The following is a 21062-nucleotide window of genomic DNA, read 5'->3' as shown; positions in this document are numbered from 1 at the left end:
ACTTTCCTTCCCCAGACCGTTTTTGCACTGGGGTGGGGGATGCTTGGGAGAAAGGCACGAGTTCTCCCTCCCTTGGCAGCAACTTTCCAGGCCCATTTGCAATCCCATTTCTCTGCATGGAGCACAGGTTCGCTCAAGGGAGAACTCGCAACTGTAGAGTGACTGTTTGCCACAAAAGAGAATGGGAGAATGTTGTAAGTCACTTTGGGCCCCCACAAGTGGGGTACAAATGAAGAAAAATAAAATAAATAATGCAGCTATACTGGCTTGTAGCAGTGGAGCTGTGGGAAATATACATTTAACCTTTCCCTTTGCGCCATTTCCCCAATTTAAGTTGCCCCCTTCCTAGCCCAAGCTATTTGTTGGCTTTGTCTATAGAAAGCTGGAGATTTAAACCAGGAAGCAGTAAGAGAACAAAGAAAAGCACTGCTGTTTCCCAGTCAAATCTGGGGTCTCCTTGGCTGCACCAAAGTAACTATAAATATGGAGATCCAGTCTTATTTTTTGTTTATTTATTTTTGATATTTATTTAGTTTCCTTTCTACTTTATAGAACTCAAGGCAGCTTACAGTGTAAAAACTACAGTAATAAAAATATGCCCCCTCCTCTGATGGTAGAACGGCAGTTGCTTGGATGGTGGCTCTCTAGCCCCTCCTTGCAGGGTGAGAAGTCTTCCTTGGCTGTTAGAAGGAAGGAAGTCTTTCATGGATGTTAGAAGTCAGAAGAAAGATCTGCTGGCAGAGAGCGAGACAGCAAGAGTGCGCACAAGTGATCTGCTCTGCTCTTGGAAGTCTTTTTTCTTCTTCCCCCCTCTGTTTGTTCATATTGTACTAGCTTGATGCCCGTGCTTCACTACAGTATTTAACTACCTTAAATCCAGTTATAATACTTATGGATATATAACATTTTTTGGAGTACAATGTGCATATTTCTTTGCCGCATCTTTAAGTTGCTTCCTCCTTTTAGCTTTGGTGTATCTTGCAGGACATCTGCCAAGAGACTCCTTGGGGGCAGTAAGAGGTGACGGCTGTGAGAGGTGTGAGTTGGATTGAGGGAGGGGTGGTGTGGTAGGCACTTCAGCAGGTTCATGTGAAATGACCCCTAGAAAGGTTGTGCAGCCTCTTTGTATACCTCATTGGTGGTTTTCCCCTGAGGTGCTAGGATCACCAGGCTGCTGGGTGAGCTCACTCTGGAGCAGGCCACATAGAACTGCCCATGTGAGAAGCAGCCCTCCCTCAAGGCCATTCCTGCCACTTTCAGTATCTACCCCGGGTCTTGTTGATCATCATAGCAAAGCAGACCTTGAGGGGGAACTGCAGTCTCTTGAACTCAAAGCGGTTATCTGATGGTATGAATGGTATGCATGGTATGAACACTGACTCCCCCCCGCCCCCCAGCACTACTGGTGAACAATGTAGCCTTATGATGTTCCTGTGGAGGACTTTCACTCATCGTCTGGTGCTATTGCAGAGTTTGGGTGGGGTGAGGTTCTGCAGCAGCATCACTGGAGCCCCCACTTTGAGGAGAAGCTTGTGGGCTGGAAAGCCAGGAGGGTTGAGTGTGTTGAGGAACTCTACAGGGTAGTGGACCGCATCATCAATTTGCACCACTGAGTCCACAGATCAGTACTCCATTTCTGCCCCTTCGAGGGGGTTTCATTAATAATGGCAGCCTTGTCGTTCTTGGGGGTCAGAATGGCACGCTTGCACAGCCCATTCATGGACTTCTCTGTGATAGTGACGATATCAGGGTGTATCACGGCTGTTAGGTCTGCTAGGGTTGTCACTACTGTGGCCAGGCCTGCAAGGATGGTCACCTTTCCCTTGGACTTGGGACTTTCTGGTACCTGGTCACTGCTGCTCAACGCACCGCAGGAGTACGATGTGCATATTTCTTTGCCACATCTCTAAGTTGCTACCTCCTTTTAGCATTGGTATATCTTACACAATCTCTGCCAGGAGGCTTCTTGGGGGCACTTAGAGGTGATGGCGGTAAGAGGTGTGAGGTGGAGTTGGACTGAGGGAGGGGTGGCGTGGTGGGCACTTCAACAGGTTCATGTGAGAGGTTCGCATTGAAATGGCCCCTAGAAAGATCATGCACCATCTCCCCATGAACATCTAAAAATTCAGTTCCCATACTAACTTTTATATAAAATCCCTTTTCAGGAGTCTTGTACTGCCTTTCCTCAACTGTCTGTAGTTTCCTTTACCTGATTTTTACCTCAGAACACAGTTCTACAGCTGACCCATCAGCCTGCCAGCCACACAGGAAAGCCAGGCCCCACAGGGAGATTGGCAACCCTAGAGGGGAGGTGTTTTTTTACCTCAAGATGCTTTCGATGACTGGGAGTCATTGAATGTGTCCTGAGGTTCTGCATGTGTCCTGCATAGTGTTTAGAATGTTGAGACGATGACCAATCAAGGCCGCATATGCAAATGCCCTCAGGGAAGAGTGGCAGTTGGCGGGAGGGGGGGGGGAAGCACCCGGCCAGCCACACAGGGAAGCTGTATCCCTATGGGAAAACACACTTTACCCCCTTTTACCCCCTTAGGGGGCGAATTTCTTAAAATCCCTTCTTAGTGAGCCCTTACATCACGAAAGGAATGTTCTCCCCAGATTTCACGTTTCCAGGCCCAGGGGTTTGGGCTGGGCATTGATGAGTCAGTCAGGACACTTGTCTTTATATAGATATATATATATATATATATATATATATATATATATAGAGAGAGAGAGAGAGAGAGAGAGAGAGAGAGAGAGAGAGAGAGAGAGAGAGAGAGAGAGAGAGAGAGAGAGAGAGAGAGAGAGAGAGAGAGAGAGAAACCTTCAAGGCCCTTAGTGGACTGGTACCAACATACCTGCAGGACCGTCTCTCTCCCTTATGTTCCCCAGAATATCTGGTCAGCAGAAAAACAGCAGCTGGTGATCCCTGGCCCCAAGAAGATTCGCCTCACCTTGACCAGGGCAAGGTTTTTTCGGCCCTGGCACTCACCTGGTGGAACTCTCCCAATACACGTATATTAGGAGTTGTAATCAGAAAATGCCAAGTTTGGCTCTCCACTACCCAGCAAAACAGGTAGAACCACAAACAAAGGTTAAGCTTTTCGACTTACCCTCAGCTCTTGTTTCTTCAAAGTGAACTTGGCCACTGGATGTAATGTTGATCTCTAAAACAGAATTAAAGCTGATTAATTCCATGTTGAGTTCTAAAACAGAATTAAAGCTTTTATAACTAACTAACACAGCAGCTCAAAGGATTAAAACTACTTGTGTACCACAGAATCAGTTATCATGGCTCTTATGCCTCATCAGATTGTTTGTAATTATAAAATGCACTATTATACGTTAACATAATAAAATCTGTTTTTATGAAAAGACAAATTGTGTATTTAATAAATGTATCCTCTGCATTTTCAAATGGATTGCCCAAGATGGTTGTTGTGATATTGCAAATGGGGACCTACAAGAAATGCACAGGAAATTCTCACACTGGTCTCCGCTTTCTCCTGGGGCTTCTAACAACACAACACACACCCCATGTTCCTTCTACCTCTCTTCCCATCTATTTCTTTCTGTGCCCTCCTTTTCTCCTTTTCCTCCTTGCCACCAAGAAAGAAAGAAGGTGGCAGCCGCAGGGGGCAGGTGCTGCGTTTGGGCTGGGAGGGAGCCCAAGCTGGCCAGAGGGTCCTCCAAGCCCAAACACAGTCAGTGCTCAGCACCTGCCTCCTCTGGCAGACACCGCCCCACCCCCCCGGCACTGCAGTGCCCACTTTTTTCCCCACTGCCTCTCTCACCTGCCCACACCACTGCCCATTCCTCTTTACCCTTCCTTTGGTCTGCTGGCTACCTCCTTCCTTCAGCATTGCTTTGGATGGTCAATTGCCTGCCTGCCCATGCTGCCTGCTGTTTCCTACCCAGCAGCTGCCATCACCCTACTGATTTAGCTTGACTTGGAGAGGAAAGCAGGATAATTTTTCTTCTTTTTTAAGGCTGTGTTTATGGAGGTTGCCAGGCAGTTCCAGTAGGGGAGTCATGATCTTGCAACATTAGATTGGCTGTTTAAGTTTCATTTGCATTTGCAAATGGTTCACTGCTTTTAAAAATAATCCCTAATTTTTATTTTAAAGTTTTTGGATTTTTTGGTACGCCTGGGGATTCCTCTGGATTTGCTGAAAAAACACCCTTCTCTGTATACGGTCCTCTTTTAAGGATTTATTAATTTGCATTCTAGGGCCATATTCAAAATTAGATATAACTTAGAGCATCTTCCTTTGGCCACTCAAACAGGCAGTTATCTGCTCACTATTTATTTATTTATTTATATTCCACCTTTCTCGCTGAGACTCAAGGCGGATTACATTGTGTAACATTAGTACAATTAGTGGCAAGGACAATGACAGGCATTTCCATACAGTGTCAAGAACATTTCCATAAACAATGTCATGGGGTAAAAGAATATAAGTTTACAAAGATATAGGATTGGCAAGGATCCAGTATGGGGTTGAGGAATTGCTGAAACAGAACATAATCAATTCTAGGACTTATATTGAACAACATACAGCACAGGTAGGATATAGGAGTACATATTTAAAGCAACAGATAATATATAAAGCAACATAATGGTGAAATCTATGGTTTCTAACTCATCAGCGAAACATCTGGGATCCCTTTCCTACAATACCACCATCCCAAGACAAAAATAACACGGCCAATTATCATTCAATCTCTAATCTGCTCTTTCTGGGCAAAGTGATTGAGAGAGCAATAGCTGACCAACTCCAAGTCTTCTAGGGTAACTGTAGTGCTTTGGATCCTTTTCAGTTTGGATTCAGGTCAGACTATGGGATGGAAACAGCTCTCGTAGCTTTAGTGGATGCTCTCCACCTAAATATAGAAAATAATAATGCTTCATAATAATGCTTCATTATTTCTCCTCTGGGATCTATCTGCAGCTTTTGCTCTGATAGACCATGCCATCATGTTGAGGCATTTGGAGGCAAAAGTGGGTATCAACTGATGCTCTTTGGACTGGTTTAAATTGTTTCTCATGGAACCGACTCAAAGGGTTGCTGTCAGAGACCAGCTGTCTCCAGAGTGGGAATTATCTTGTGGGGTTCCACAAATGGGTTGCTGCCTCATGGCTGTGGTCAAATGGCTAAAAGTTATCAAGTTGAAATTGAACCAGACAAGACAATAAGTGATGCTTGTTGGGAAGGCAGAGTTCTTGAAAGACACTGTACTCCCCACTTTTGGTGGAGTTTGTTTGTGTTATACTGGATCCAGCACTACTGATAGAAAAACAAGTTAAGGCAGCTGTCAAAAATGCTTTCTAGCCTGGAAGATGACCCCTACCTCAACACAATCAATCTGGCCACCTGGATCCATGCTGTGGTAACATCAAAATTTGACTACTGTAATGCACTATACATAGATCTCCCATCCAAATTAACTAGGAGACTCCAATTGGTGCAAAATGCTGAGGCAAAATTCTGCAGTCACTCAGTTGGCTACCTATTAGCTACCATGATCAGTTCAAGGTATTTTTTTAATCACATACAAAGCTCTTCACGGCCTTGGCCCGACATACCTACAGGACCGCCTCCCTCTCTATGTTCCTTCACGGCAGCTTTGCTCATCTGAACAGGGTCTCCTCAGGTGCCACCCTGCACATGGGCGAAATCAACAGCAGCCCGTACATGGGCTTTCTCTGTGGTGGCCTCTACCCTAAGGAACAGCCTGTCTGAGGAGATCAGGAGAGCCCCCACTCTACTAGCTTTCTGCAAACAATGCAAAACCAAATTATTCAAAAAGGCTTTTGTATTGTAGGGAGGGGCTCTCAGATTAGCTTCGCTAATGAGTTAAGGATCATAGACTTCACCACTATGCTGCCTTACGTACTATCTGGTGTTTTAAATATGTACTACCTGTGCTTCATGTTATCTAATGTCAGTGCTGGAATTGATTATACTATCTGCTACTTGAAGTATGATCCTACTGGGTAGTTCTATGATGTTTAATATGTCATTCTTAGAAGTGCTTATACTCTGTTTCAGCATTTCAGCAACTCTGTATTGGATTTCACTGGTTTTAAATCTTCGGTCAATCTTCTTCTGAAGAAATTCTTCTGATTTCTTGGTTGCAGTCTCCCTTTTGGTTGATGATTGACCCAAGAAATAGAAAATCTTTAATAATTTCAATTCCTTCATTGTCAGCCTTAAAGTGGTATAATTCGTCAGTAGTCATGACTTTCCCCCCCTTAATATTCAGCTGTAATCCTGCTTTCTTCTCTAACCATCATCAATTATCATTTCAGGTCTTCACTATTTTATGCCAGTAATGTTGTGTCATCTGCATATCTCAATTGTTAATGTTCCAGCTTCTTCTAAATCTAATACAGTTTTCCTTATGATATGTTCTGCATAAAGATTGAACAGATAGGGAGATAATATATATCCTTGTCTGATACCTTTGCCAACTGGAAACCATTCTGTTTCCCCATATTCAGTCCTAACAGTAGCCTCTTATCCAGAGTACAGATTGCACATCAAAACAATCAAATGTTGTGGCACATCTGTTTCTTTTAACACCATCCATAGCTTTTCATAATCCACACAATGAAAAGTTTTGCTGTGATCTATAAAACACAGGCTGATTTTCATCTGAAATTCCCTAGTATGTGCCATTAGCCAACATAAATTTGTGCTGTGATCTCTAGTGCCTCTTCCTTTTCTAAATCCAGCTAAAACATCGGGCATTTCTGGTTCCAAATATGGTAAGAATCTTTGTTGCAGAATTTTGAACACCACCTTGCTTGCAATGGTCCAGTAGTTGCTGTATTCTTTGGCATCCCCTTTTTTCAGAAGTAGAATGTAGTGTCAGTTCCTGCCAGGTAGATCCCTCAGTCCCTCTCCAGTGAACACACATTGATTCCAGTAGAAAAGCTTTTATTAGGATCTTTACAGTTCAAGTCTGAACTCCATCACGGAGCTTAGTAGAAGTGACAAGGCAAAACAAAAAGTCTATGTTATACTTGATATTCCCACGCTCCAGCAACTGTTAAGGTTTTGGCGCGCAAGTCAGGTTCTTTGTCTCTTACCTCAAAAACCCTATGATGAGACCCTAGCATCAGAGCTCATTATTAATGGTACCGTGTACTTTTCTACGCTGAAAAGCATTTCTAGGGAGGTGGAAATATTTTCTTCATCAAAATATACTAAAAAAAAAGAGCACGGTGAACTGGCTCAAGTGTCAGACTAGGAACTGGGACAACCTGGTTCGAATCCCTTCTCTGCCATGGAAGCTTGCTGAGTGACCTTGGGTCTTTCAGACTCTTGCAACCTAATCAGCCTCACAGGCTGTTACGGAGATAAAATGGAGGGTGAAGCAAACATATTCCTTTTGCTTACCCACTTTGGAAGTACTTTCTACTACTTCTTCTTCTTCTTCCATTGTCAGAAAAGGTGCTGCAAGAAACAATAGATATATTCTGTCATTTCCATGACTTTATTTTATTAACGTGGTGATCTATGAAAGATACAGTCCTATGCTGAACTTCTGCAGAGGCCTTACATTTAAAAAGGATCCTACTGGAAAAAGTAATATAACAAGGATTCCCAAGAAAGACCTTCACACAAAAGGAACATGGTCAAGTATGTTCTTTTAGATTAGGGCTATCTGTGGCTTCAAAACATTATGGATATTAGGAAAAACTTTTTCACGGTCAGAGTAGTTCAAAGGTGGAATCAGCTGCCTAGGGAGGTGGTGAGCTCCCCTTCCCTGGCAGTTTTCAAGAAGAGGCTGGATGAATATTTGTCAGGGATGCTTTAGGCTCACCCTGTATTGGACAGGGGGTTGGACTAGAAGGTCTGTATGGCCCCTTCCAACACTGTGATTCTGTGATTATTTGTTGTTTGAGGCCACAAAATTTATATCAATGACTTAAACAAACAAACAGGTAAACAATAATACACAATGGTCCTGATGCAAAGAGTTTCCATGAGCCTCGTGGGCAATTAAGATTATTTTTCTCTTTGGGTAGAACTCTCAGGTCGTAATCACAAATAGATTCCCAAACTCCCTTCATTTTCCAAATGCCATTTCCCTTGTGTCAGGGTTAAGGGGCTTGCTGTGAAAGAAAGACAAGTTCAAACACCCCCTCCAGACCATGTTACTAGCTTCATGGTTGTATGGATCCTGGTTGTTAATGGTAACTTTCTGCACTTTGAGAAGAAGCAGTCTCCATTTTTTTTAACATGATTACTCTCAGATTTATGAATACAATCAAAATTATGTGAACAACACTTGATTAATCAATAGCTTAGGGATTCCAATAACATATGGGATGTTTATTCAACAGTAACTAAACCACAGGGATTCTTGGCTTAAAAATCTGGTCCCTGAGAACATATGATTTTAAAACTGTTCTTCAGTTTAGATTCTGCATTCTACTGTTGACTTTTACCTTTTCTACGTGGGTATAGTTCATCTATTTCACCTAATGCAACTTGCTTTTCCTGCATGGGGGAAAATTTTTTAGTTTAGTTTACCAAACAATATTTACAGACAGGACAATTATTACAACACCCCTATAAAGTGCATTCTGACTTTAAAAAAATGGGTAACAGTAACACAACTAACACTGCTTCCTAAACGTATCTACTTTTCTGTCTTCTGTAAATCACAGAATTTAATAGTAACTCCCTTTAGAAAATTCTGTGATTCTGGAAGGTCCAAAATTAATATTAGAAATTAGAGATTTGATTGTGGGCTGGACTTGAACATAGACGGAGAATCCCACAATTGCAAAAAACAGCACAAGATGTAAACTGGCTGCATCCTGTCATTTTCAGAAGGAATTGTAAACTAAGCTGAACTTTTAGACTTTACGGGAGCAATCCTAAGCAGGTCTACTTAGAAATAAGGCTTGTTTTATCCAGACTTAGTCCCAGGAAAGTGTTATTAGAATTGCAGCCTACATGTTCGCCCCATGCATATAGATGTGGCCACGGTGATACTGCATTTCTGTGACTGGAACTGTCAGTGTGGTATTTGGCCCCAAATGCAATCAGGCTGTGTACAATACAGACTGGGGCTCAGACACTGTGTGTGTGTGTGGGGTGTGTGTGTTTAACTCTTTCTCCAGAGTCATTTCCTGACATTTCCTCTAGTCCACTTTAAGTCCTGATAGGGAAAAAGACAGATAACGGTGTTGGAGGGAAACAGTTAAACCTCCCCAACACTGTGGCCCAATGAGGGCTCCCTCAGTTTTAAAAGCCCAAATGTCATGAAATCATGGAACTCCAGGGTCTCATGTAGTTAGGCCCTTTGTCTCTTAGATGCAGAAACCTGCACAACCACAGAAATGAGTGCTTAGTAATGTTACAACTTAAGTTTAAACACACTGCGCCGTATGGAGGTGAGGTCCAGGGTTCCCCCAGGCATCAGTCAATCTCATGTGAGCAGTCGATTCTGCTCGACTCCCTTGCAGGTGGTTCAGGGCAGTGGTGCCCTTGGAGAAAGGATGTTGGTTTTTCCCACTGCACCATTTCCCCAGCCTGAAATAATCCCAGCAGGGATTATTAGGGCATCCATATGCAGAGCAGGTGCAGCAAACAGCATTCAGGGAGTGCCTTGTTTGTCCAAAATTTGGTAGAGAAATTTATGGAAGTAATTACGGGATAAGAAAACATCAGGACGTTACCCGAATCAGATCACAAGCTAAAATCTGAAGATACTCTTGATTTTTCTCGCTAATTTCTAGTTCTGTAAGGACTTCCCAACTGCCGTTCTGGAACCTCACAGGCATGAAAAAGACAATCTCTTCAGGAAGCCTAAACTGGCCTAAAGAAAACAAAGATAATTCCTCTGAAATACGTTTCTTTCCCAGGGTAACACTTACATATATGTACGCATGCACACGCACACACTATTAAAACCAGCACGAATAGGTAGGACCCACCTACACCTACACCAAAGTTACGTATTTATGATTCCCGTTGATTTCAGTGAGAGAAATTCAAACATGTTCTTATGCTGCTAGTGAAATGAGTGGGATTTAACATTGGTTTGGCTGGATTAAGCCCCAGAGGCTTTGAACTGGATTAGGAAAAAATGCTGTTTTTCCTACAATCTTTAATGAAAATGGAGAAGTTTGACAGATAAGGCTGTGGGGACTACTCAACCTGAAGGGGAACATTTACCTTTGCTGATGACTCCTACAGAAACAATCTCCTCCGGGGGGGAGTCCTGGTACCAGTATCTCAGCACTGTTGCAATGACATGTGCCGGTGCCATGCCTAAACAATGGAGCCCCCAACAACTCAATGAACCCAATGAAGCCAAAAATTCAGAGCGCATCCATTCACTGTCCATGGGGGAAAAAAGAAAATACTAGAATTAAAATTGTACAGTGAAAGACTGCTCTCTAGAGAGAAGATTCCCAAACAGTTATTCTTGAGAAATTCAGGTCTCAGGCTGCAGCCTCATAGGATGCCACAACTTGTTCACCAACATTTATTGCAATGTGGGAAGGACAGATGGTTATAATCAGGGGTATCCTGGGGAGTACAAATGGTCGGCTCAGGATCAAGCTAAGAAGACGGGCCCCGGTGGGCCTGGAAGCTAGCAGTGCAAGGGCGACGCAGCTCAGACCCAGCCAGCAGTGCTGAATCCAGCACTGGCTTACTGACTGCCTCCTCCTGCATGGCCCCAAGTGGTGCTGGAGGAAGCAACTGATAAGCGGATGCCCATCATCATGGGTTGCTCCCCAAAGGCCTGAGCAGAGTGGCTCCTGTGGCTCTGGTGGACCTGCTTGGCTGTGCTTGTCCTTGGCCACCAGCAGCCCACAAGGAATTTTCCCAGGAATTTAAACGGTTGGTGAAAAGGTGTGCAACTGATGCCCCCACTCAATTAAGGAGCATGGCCTGCTGTATTAGTACCATAGAACTAGTGGATGATAGAAGTAAGAATGGGCCAGACAGGCTGGAAGGCACCAGGACAGGACTCAAACCAGGACCCCTCCAGCCCTTTCCCACCTGCTTCATAGAGCCAGCTGCCACAGCTTGTTTAAAAACAGCAGTTCCTGGGATGCAGTTTCTCTCTTGGTCTGGAATCACCTGACGAAGTCCCAGCACAAGATCGAAGGAGCCACATTATAAAGCATGTGATGCTTGGGCTTGCAAAGTGGTTCCTCAGCCTTGTCAAATTGTCAGCTTGTGGGGTCCTGATCCAGACTAACACTTAAGGCTTTTGAGATTTTTCAGACACAGGAGAGACTTCTTTTTTAAACAGGCTAAAAAACAGGCAAGTACCTAAAGCTAGTTTTGCAAGCTGCAACATGTCACAAACTCTGTGCATTAAATCTAATAAAGTAAAAGCCACTTCATAAAGATACTTTTAAATATCTGTTATCGCTCAAGTATCTGGAAAAATACCGATCAAACAGAACATCCAACAAGGGACGGAAAAAGCTTGGTGGGCCCCAGATGGCGCTGTCATATCTATAGAGTTCTGTTTTACTTAGGTCAACAAAGCTACTCCCGCTGACGTTGCCCCAGACAATGAGGTTTTTTATTCCTGTGAAAGAAAACAACAGAGCAATGAACAAACAAGGGATTAGTCGCATGAAGCACGTCAACCACCATCCTCTCCCCTCCCTGTCCCCAGAAGACTGCTGGCTCAGAACTCCTGCTCACTGTGCTGGAGAAAATCACAGCTTTGCCCGAGAGGCTGCATCCCTGCCATGGGATCTGGATTCTGGCACCCATGGGCTGTTGTGCAAAGAAGAACTTTGTCAGATGGCAACCTTACCCGCTAGAACCCATTCCCCACCTCATGCCTTAACATGCTCCCAAAGGTCAGCAAATAAAATTAACACAAAAAGCATGATATCCAGAGTTCATTTAACTGATGTGTGAAAGGATATTCTCAGAGATCTTGTCCCTTCCAAAGAGGATGTACATCCTTCTTTTTCAATATTGTTATGTAGATTTATTTATTTTTAAAAACCTGTGAAGGATTTTTGTAAATTTCTATAGGGATATGTGACGCAGAGTGGTAAGCAGCAGTACTGCAGACCAAGTTCTGCTCACAACCTGAGTTCGATTCTGGTGGAAGCTGGGGTCAGGTCGCCAGCTCAAGGTTGACTCAGCCTTCCATCCTTCCGAGGTTGGTAAAATGAGTACCGTTTCCTGGGGGTAAAGTATAGATGACTGGGGAAGGCAATGGCTAACCACCCCATAAAAAGTCTGCCAAAAAACCCGTTGTGATGAGACGTCCCCCCATGGGTCAATAATGACTCGGTGCTTGCACAGGGGACTACTTTTACCTTTTATGTGACTATTACATTTATATATTTTACTTGCTCCAAGGGTGATTTTATGTGTACTGTAATGCTTCCCGAGTCAGAAAAAGAGGAACAACTTGCAATTAGTTACCTGCTGAATGCATGTTCAGCTTTCTTGCCAACATAGCCTTGGCTTCGCATTCCAGCAGAGCTAGCGTGACAATATTTTGAGGGTTAATGGACGGAGCATTCATCATAAGCATTAAAGTCTTAAGGTTGGAAAAGGTTTTCCCCATCACGACTATTTTGACATTACTTCTGGCGTTCTTGTCAATTAGAGGACCGTAGACTTTGCACTGGGCCATCACTTGCTGAATACAGTCTTCAAGTGTTGGGATGGTCTCCTGAAGGATGTCATCAAGCAAAATGATGACATCAGCCTGAAGAAAAGCCCCATCCAGTTCAGTGTGCAAAGAAACACTACGGAGAAGAGGGAACGCTAAGTCTTCAGCCTCCATCACAACCCCACGAAGAACTTCTTTGTAGTCACTTCTGTCCAGCAAATGCAGGCTGACTTCGGTTTCCATCCCAAATATTTCTCCATTGGCCAATAAAGGGATCAGGTGATAGCAGATATGACCAGCTGCTCTGATTAGGAAAAGGACAACAAATAAAAACTTCAATACTGAACAAACGCTGCCTATTTGATATGTATAGAATGCTTTAAAAAACTCTTTTATGGCATTTCCAGTAGCATTTGCAAAGGATTAATACTGCAATTAGACCTCTGCCAGTATCACTTCCAGACCATGGAGCAGCTGCTGGTTTTATAGTGATGAGATGTATTGGGAATATACTTTCATATAACTGCATCCATTTTAATGTGCTTAAACTTAAAAAATAGACATAAAAAGTAACATCAGAAACTGTTACCAGAATTGGTCTTCCTGCAAGTGCGGGGGGGGGGGGAATTAGCAGCAAGGAGAAGGCTATGCAAGAGGGGTAACAAGCGGGATCCTCCACCAATTTTTACAGGGTCCCCTCCCCAAGGAAACTGATGAGAGGTGGGTTCTTCAAAGTCAAAGAGGATTTTTATTTAAAGGGGAAATGCACACATACAAGAGATAACTCACAAGCATACAAGATTCCTAGGAAAAGCAGTGGGGGAAAGTGGAATAGGCTTGAGGGATTTTCAGGCGATAATTACCTATCCAGAGAGCAGAGTAGTCCACGGGGGAAGAGGGCTTCAAACATCCTGCACCTGGCCAGACAGGAAGGCTCAGAGAGAGAAACTCTGAGGGCACTACACTTGGGTCCCAGTAAGCATGTACAATTTGAATGAGGCAAAGCCAGGATTCTGATAGAGCAAATCAGGCTCTGGGGCTGGAGAGTACTTTCATCATTGAGACAAAAAACTTAAAGGTTATCTCCTGGGAATGACAAACATTCAAGTACCTTTGATTGGAGCTACCGAGGTGTAGCAAGAATTAGGTTGGTTTCTTCTGGTGTTTTACAAAGAAATGGCACTTAATTAACTGTTCTCAGAGCTTAGCTGATGAATTTAGAGATTTGATTAAGCGTTCCCAGGATGATATTTTAAACTTATCAGAGTTGATTGATGGCCCTCAATCGCAGGACAAGATTTAATCAATAGGGAAAAGGGAGCTTGGAATGTACCGGAGATGACTCACAAGTACTTTTATTGTCAAATCAAAAAGAGCCCAGGAGCACCTTTAAGACTAACCAATTTTATTGTTATTGTCAAAGAAAGCACATTCCGCAGTGTGAAGGGGACAGGAGCCAATCACACCCAGTCCTCGACATTTCATTCATGACTCACTCTCCCGGGCTGACAACATCCTGCCAGCTGGGCAGTTTGCTAGTGCGGCTTGTTTCCTAATGCGAATTATGACACACCAGGTTCAATGGCTTTATGATTTGTATCATAAGCAGTTATAAAACACCGGAGGCTGCTGACAAAACTTAAGAGTTCAGTCCTAAACAGTTACAGCCTTCTAAGCCCATTTATTTCAAATGACACTGGAAGGTGTAACTGTGCTTAGGATTGCAATAAAATAATTCTTACTTCCAAGTAGACCTCTCTGATCAACCCCACTCAAGCACAAGCTAAAAGTCTACGCAAACTGATCCCTACTAGGTGCCACGTGTGTAGCCACTCTGCATTAAAAGTACAGGAAACACTGTTCAATTATTCATCCAGCCAATAGAAATGTAATGTTGGAAAAACCAAGAAAGTGGAAATGAAAAAAAATAGAGGAAAGAAAACAGAGAAGGAAAATAAAAACGCAGGATAGATACAGTAAATGGTGTGGTGGGGCGGAGAGAGTCAGGGGATCAGAGTGAATATAGATCTCTAATTTAAGAAAATAGAGGTCAAATTGAACTATTATGGTCTCTCTAAGCAGTATATACAGGCTTTGGGTTATGCTCAGGCTAGAACTATTTTAAAACAAAGAATATTGGATGTCGAATGGCAGATGGATGTGAGTACGATTAGGAACCCTGTATTTGATGTTACACTTAATAAGATAACTTTGAACCATATTAAATTTGTAGATAACAGTAACCACAGAATTTTTACCCTTTTAAGGTACCTTCAGCTATATTGGCGGCCAGATTTACTATATCTTCGAAGAAAGGCTGCATGTGCGGGATGGGAGCTGATGAAACGTTAGAATATGTTATTTTTGAATGCAGCCTGTACCAAAATATTAGGGAAACTCTGGTTATGCCTATTGTCAATTCCTATCCTGTTCGCAGCAGAACGATACTTCTGTCAGTTATGTTTGCAGGTGATAATCAAAAGCTGACTAATGTCTCCAAATTTGGCTGGTTGGCTTACCAAATTAGGGAAGAGACAAAGAAGCACAGATAGGGTCATTTGGCATTTGATCTTAATATTAACTTTTAGATCTTAGAATTTTAAACTCTTATGGATAATTTTAGATGGTATTCTGTTTTATAATTGTATTGCTTTTACTCTTTATTCAGTACTATGAGCTCTAGTTTCTCTGCTCATGTACATGTTTTACTTTTTGGAATATCACTTTTTACTGCATAAGTTTTTACATAAGAGTAATTTTCCATTAAAGGGTAAATGTGCCAGAATTCTATCACAGGACAAATAGCCAGACAATTCATTCAGACCTCTGATACCGTGCAATTTTCAGAGATAGGTAATCTGTGCTGCATGAAGAAGTGCTCGCATGTATCTTTAAATTCCAAGTCAAAGGTTCACTAATTTACATTTATTTCCCAGATTCAGCTAATTTTCTAGTTTATCTGATGACTGCATTTGCTGAAGAGAAACAGGTTATGCTAATGCTCTTGAAATTCCATATTAAAGAGTGATATGCCACAAGGTAGTCATATTGACTTTTAATAGAGTTGTTTTTCAATTTCCCACCTGTTGATCCAAATGTGCAAAGGATCGATAAGGCTCTTAAGTTCTTCCTCTTCTTGTTCAACGTCTATGTGAGTCTGCAAGTTTTCCACAGCAATTTGACGCATCTCTGCAGTCATCATGTCTGATGTGACATTATAGTAATGCTGAAGATTAAAAAGTGTAATCAGCAGGCAGCCATTCAGATGTGGCTCAAACATACCTGTCACTACTTAATCCAAATCTGGAGAGTGGAGACCAAAACGTTTTTTTAAAAAAAAATATGTAGGAAGAACCAGAGAACTGTATATATGAGACCTCAAAGGTCAGATAGGCATTTCCTTGCAGTGGTAAGCCTTTCTAGACTTATATCTACTGGGTTTCAAATTCTACTAGATATTCTCTTATCCACTTCCTGCTTATTGTCCATTCCCAGCAGCCCCATCAGTGACTTTCCCCTGCATTTTATTGGTAGCCTCACGGGTCATGAGTTCCAGATCTCTTGTCTTTCAGCTGGGAACTGAGATGTTTATTCAGAAGTCAGCCCCCCTTACAATTGTAACGTCTGTTGAGAGACAGTATAAACAAATGATCTATCAAAAAAGGGATAAAAATTAATAAACCCATAAAGTAACTTTTTACCTGAGCATGTTCTAGAAAATCATTAAATCCTCCCAGAAGAAGACCCTTTCCTCCACGGTCCAACAATTCTCTCCAAATAATTGGGGAGCGCTTGTGCTTCCATCCATTTTTTTCACAGATCTCCTGAAGCCATTTCTATATACAAAATCCCCCAAGGTAAGTGTGAAACACAATTATCCAGAAAAGACTTCCAAACAGCAGGGCTTTTTTTTAGCGAGAACATAGTGGAATGGAGTTCTGGCACCTCTTGAAAATACTCGGTAATAGTGCGTGAAAATAGTATTATTTCAAAGAATTCCATGTGTGTCTTTCTCATTTCCTTCTCGAGAGTTCCGCCACCTCTTTTCCCAGAAAAAAAACCCTGCCAAACAGTAAGAAGGCACTGGCTATACTAGATGACACTAGGGGTGTACACTGAAAGAATTTCAATTTCAGTCCTGGATTTGGGGGTTCTGAACCAACTATGTACTGTTATTGGTTTTTTCTTGCTGAGGCATGGCTGGCTCAGATCTAACCTAGGGTTTTGTTGTTGTTTTTTGTTATCATGACTTTCAGCCTCGCACTTTGCAATGAAGGTTTCCAGATTCTTTGGGGCAGCTGTTTTTGCACGTTTTGGCACTTTTTCTATAGTACAACCAAAACAAAGGGAGAAGATTACACTTCCACAATAGTTAAGTACACACCAATACAAGGAAGTGTGCCAACACAGCTATTATTATTATTGCAGCACAAGTAAATTATACAATCAATATAAACACAACAGTTTCGATTCCATTCAATTCAATGTGGCTGCAAACTTGTTCCAATAGACTGAGAGAGTCAAGTCCCATATGTTAACGGAACCTCTTTATCACAGGCTGCAAACGGTGCCAGTTGTGAAGTTAATCGGTGGCGTCCAAGATTTATGAGCTCCAAGGTGGCGACGAGCTATACCGGTCTATTCCTTTCGGCTCGTTTCAAACCCAGTTCTTCATCAGGCCACCAATGTCAGTTAATCAAAGTATTTCGTATCCAAACTCAAAAAGCATTCTGGTTTACATTCAGGTTTACATTTAGAGATCCAGCTCTCGAGTTAGGTGCGGGGGGCGCACCTAACTCGGGAGCTGGATCTCTAAATGTAAACCTGAATGTAAACCAGAATGCTTTTTGAGTTTGGATACGAAATACTTTGATTAACTGACATTGGTGGCCTGATGAAGAACTGGGTTTGAAACGAGCCGAAAGGAATAGACCGGTATAGCTCGTCGCCACCTTGGAGCTCATAAATCTTGGACGCCACCGATTAACTTCACAACTGGCACCGTTTGCAGCCTGTGATAAAGAGGTTCCGTTAACATATGGGACTTGACTCTCTCAGTCTATTGGAACAAGTTTGCAGCCACATTGAATTGAATGGAATCGAAACTGTTGTGTTTATATTGATTGTATAATTTACTTGTGCTGCAATAATAATAATAGCTGTGTTGGCACACTTCCTTGTATTGGTGTGTACTTTTTCTATAGTGCCAACCTGGATAGCCCAGGTAAGCCTGATCTCGTCAGATCTCAGAAGCTAAGCATGGATGGGAGTCCTCCAGTGAAGACCAGGGTTGCAGAGGCAAGCAATGGCAAGCCACCTCTGATAGTCTCTTGCCCTGGAAATCCCTGCTAGGGTCACCATAAGTCAGCTATTACTAGAGGACACCTTCCACCACCACCAATTAATTATTACCTCTGCATCCCGCTGTTGCCTGTTGGTTTCATGTTTCCTTGCGCTTACTCCCAGGGAAGTGTCTTTAGAATTGCAGCCTAAGATTGAAGTCTGCACTTTCCCCCTTCCAAACATTTCCAAAGATGGTAGGAAGGGAGAGGAGGGGCCTCCCCTTTTTGAGGACCTAATCAACAGGGATATAATGCCATTGTCTGGGTAGTGATGGTGAAAAAAGCTGTGCTAATGTGCACTACACACATTCCCTTTCCTGTCAATGTGAGGCTCTTCCCCCTTTGGACTTGATTGGTGAATGCTGTTAAGAAAATTATTCCCAACAGCATAGTCCCTGGTTTCATTGCAAAGTCCGTTTTTAAGATCTTTTGAATATCTGCCTGAATTTCTTTCCATTTTTTTTTATTTTGTTGCACGTCCACCACGTGATAAAAGGTACCTTCTACTTCTTTACACTTCCAACATAACCCACTGTAATTCTTATTCATTTTTGCTATATCTTTTGGAGTTATATACCACCGATAAAACATCTTGTACCAATTTTCTCTTAATGTTTGGTTTACAGTAAATTTTATACCCTTCATCCATAAATTTCCCCACTTTCAGAATGTTATCACTTCTCCAAAATTCTGAATCCATTTTGCCATACACATTTTAACTTGTTCTGATCCTGTGTCATATTGAAGTAGGAGTTTATAAATTTGCCCCAACATGTGGTCTTTCCGCTGAATGATTATCTTTTCAAAATCCGTTAATTCTCTTAATCGGCCTCTGGGATCTTTGACTGCTTCTTTTAGTCTGGAAATTGCCTGAAGATATACCAACCATTGCATCTTCTTACCTTCTTCATTAATTGATTGCTATGCTTTTATTTTTCCATGGGAGTTTATCATATCTTTATAAGGCACAGCCAGCTTTTTGATGCATCTGATGAAGAGAGCTGTGGTTCTCGAAAGCTTATGCTACAATAAAGTTGGTTAGTCTTAAAGGTGCAACTGGACTCTTTATTATTTTGCAACTACAGACTAACATGGCTAACTCCTCTGGATCTATGAGAGTGAAAATAAGCCTTTAAAAAGGTGTGAGCAACATTACTATCATGCTGAACAGGGGCATGAACAGGCAAAATTTTTCTGGTGCTTCAATCAGCCATCTCTCTTTGAAATGCTAAATAACACATTTGGAAAATCATACCAGAGCTGGAGAAAGGGGTAGCAGTAGCTTTTATTTTTAAAACTTGGTTCAAAGTCAATGTGAGTTAAGCCACATGTTAGTAAGCTTTTTATTACCCAAATATCCACACACATCAGAACTGAAAGTAGGAAAGGAAAAAACAGGAGAACCGTACTCAGCTGAACACCGGTGGACAAACTTCATTTACCTCCCAGTTGTCAGGATGCTGAGTAATCTTATGTATCTGGAAGTCAGGCAAATTTTTCTGCAGACAGTCAGCTAGAAGTTCTGCCTTAGCATAGTAAGGGCAATCTGCCCTACCTGGAAATTAAATAGTCAAACTTGAGAACTGTAAACATTCATGAACTTGTATCCCCTATTTGATATTTTTTAAAATGCGGATAATCAAGACACATTAACAGTGGCATTACTTCACAGAACACAGCATCACAAGGACATCAGGTATAACAGAATCATGAGGAACTAAGAAACCTAACTGAATAAAATATTTCAGCAAGAATTAAGGAATTAAAAAAGCAACCTGAAGCAGATCTCTTTAGAATACTACTCAGGTCTATTCAAATAGAGAAAATGTTTTTAGGATTGCACTCTCCCTTCTTTACTCCAGATTTATTAAATATGTCTAAAATAATGCACGTGATAAACTAAGAAGTTCTATAATATAATGCATTTTGATCCATATTACGAAAATAAGTGTCCTGTATCTCATGTGACCTGGGGAAGGCAATGGCAAACCACCCCGTAAAACGTCTGCCAAGAAAATGCCGTGATGCGACGTCCCCCTATGGGTCTGTAATGACTTGGTGCTTGCAAGCTTATCTCATGTGGGATAATCTTGCTTATCTCATGTGACAGCAGCTAGCCACCCCCTGCAGGCAAACGCAGCCAGACTGGGCACCTCCAGATGTAATGGGGTCTCTGCCTACGGGAGGGGCCTTCCCAGAGATGTATAAAATATTACTTTCCAAATTGATGGAGGAAAACCAGCCCCACCCCAGGGAGGGGGGGAGACCATAATTTTTATTTTACTATTTATTACATTTTTATGGGGAGCAATTGAACATCAATTAAGGGGGAGGTAGAAGTCAGCTGGTTAGTGTCCCCGAGAGCTGTGTGCGGGCGTGGGGGGGGGGGGGTCCTGCCTAATTTTTTCGTTCCTCCCAGCCCCCGAAGCGTCTTCTGCTTCTCTTTCGGGCCCCTTTCTCCCAGCACCGAGTCAATGCGTTGCTAAGAGCTGCTGTGATTCTAATATTTATTTATTTTATTTATATCCCGCCTTTCTCACTGAGACTTAAGGCGAATTACATAGTGTGGGATCAGTGCAATCAGTGGCAAGGAAAAGGGCAGGCATTTCCCTACAGGAATACAGTGTCGAGAACATTTCCACAAACAACGTCATAGGGTAAACGAATACAAGTTTACAAAGACATAATATTAGCAAGGATCCAATATGGGGTTGAATATACATTTAAAACAAACCAATCAAACAATATTTCCAACCAATTAGCATCATTATTTATTTATTTTATTTACTTCATTTCTCCCCAGCAGGAATCCATAGAACCACCCCTCCCTGCGCGCTTCCGTGCGGCCAGAGGAACAGCACTCTACGTATGCTCAGAGGCAAGCTGCGTGGAGAGCAAGGAGAGCTCGTCGCCGTCCCCCACCCCAATGCCGAGGAAGCTCTCTGGCCTCACCTGCCAGCACGAACTTGGCCATCGGAGCAGCCGCCCGGCCCGTCGGAGAGGGGGAGGCTTGCGCAGCCGTCGGCCGGAGGGGACGTTGCCAGGCAACGTGGCAAGCGGAAGGAGTCGGTTTGTCCTCTGTCGGGAGCCGTA

The 21062-nt window shown here is 42.6% G+C and overlaps 1 protein-coding gene across 1 annotated transcript in view; it reads right to left on the bottom strand.

Moving 5' to 3' along the window:
* The window catches only part of MDH1B (malate dehydrogenase 1B), a 47979-nt gene extending 26980 nt beyond the window's left edge, over positions 1 to 20999 (bottom strand). Inside the window, exons 1-11 of the mRNA XM_054972584.1 lie at positions 20922 to 20999; positions 19412 to 19524; positions 16329 to 16463; positions 15711 to 15853; positions 12435 to 12931; positions 11433 to 11574; positions 10200 to 10363; positions 9701 to 9840; positions 8462 to 8513; positions 7407 to 7463; positions 3114 to 3167 (exon numbers count right to left, since the gene is read on the bottom strand). Coding sequence (XP_054828559.1) covers positions 3114 to 3167; positions 7407 to 7463; positions 8462 to 8513; positions 9701 to 9840; positions 10200 to 10363; positions 11433 to 11574; positions 12435 to 12931; positions 15711 to 15853; positions 16329 to 16463; positions 19412 to 19524; positions 20922 to 20943 — 1519 coding nt within the window. The 5' untranslated portion in view covers positions 20944 to 20999. The remainder of the gene's footprint in view (positions 1 to 3113; positions 3168 to 7406; positions 7464 to 8461; positions 8514 to 9700; positions 9841 to 10199; positions 10364 to 11432; positions 11575 to 12434; positions 12932 to 15710; positions 15854 to 16328; positions 16464 to 19411; positions 19525 to 20921) is intronic.
* Positions 21000 to 21062: the final 63 nt, after the last annotated feature.

Source organism: Eublepharis macularius, chromosome 2 (assembly GCF_028583425.1).
Source record: "Eublepharis macularius isolate TG4126 chromosome 2, MPM_Emac_v1.0, whole genome shotgun sequence".
NCBI lineage: Eukaryota > Metazoa > Chordata > Lepidosauria > Squamata > Eublepharidae > Eublepharis > Eublepharis macularius.
This window is presented reverse-complemented; position numbering and strand designations above follow the sequence as displayed.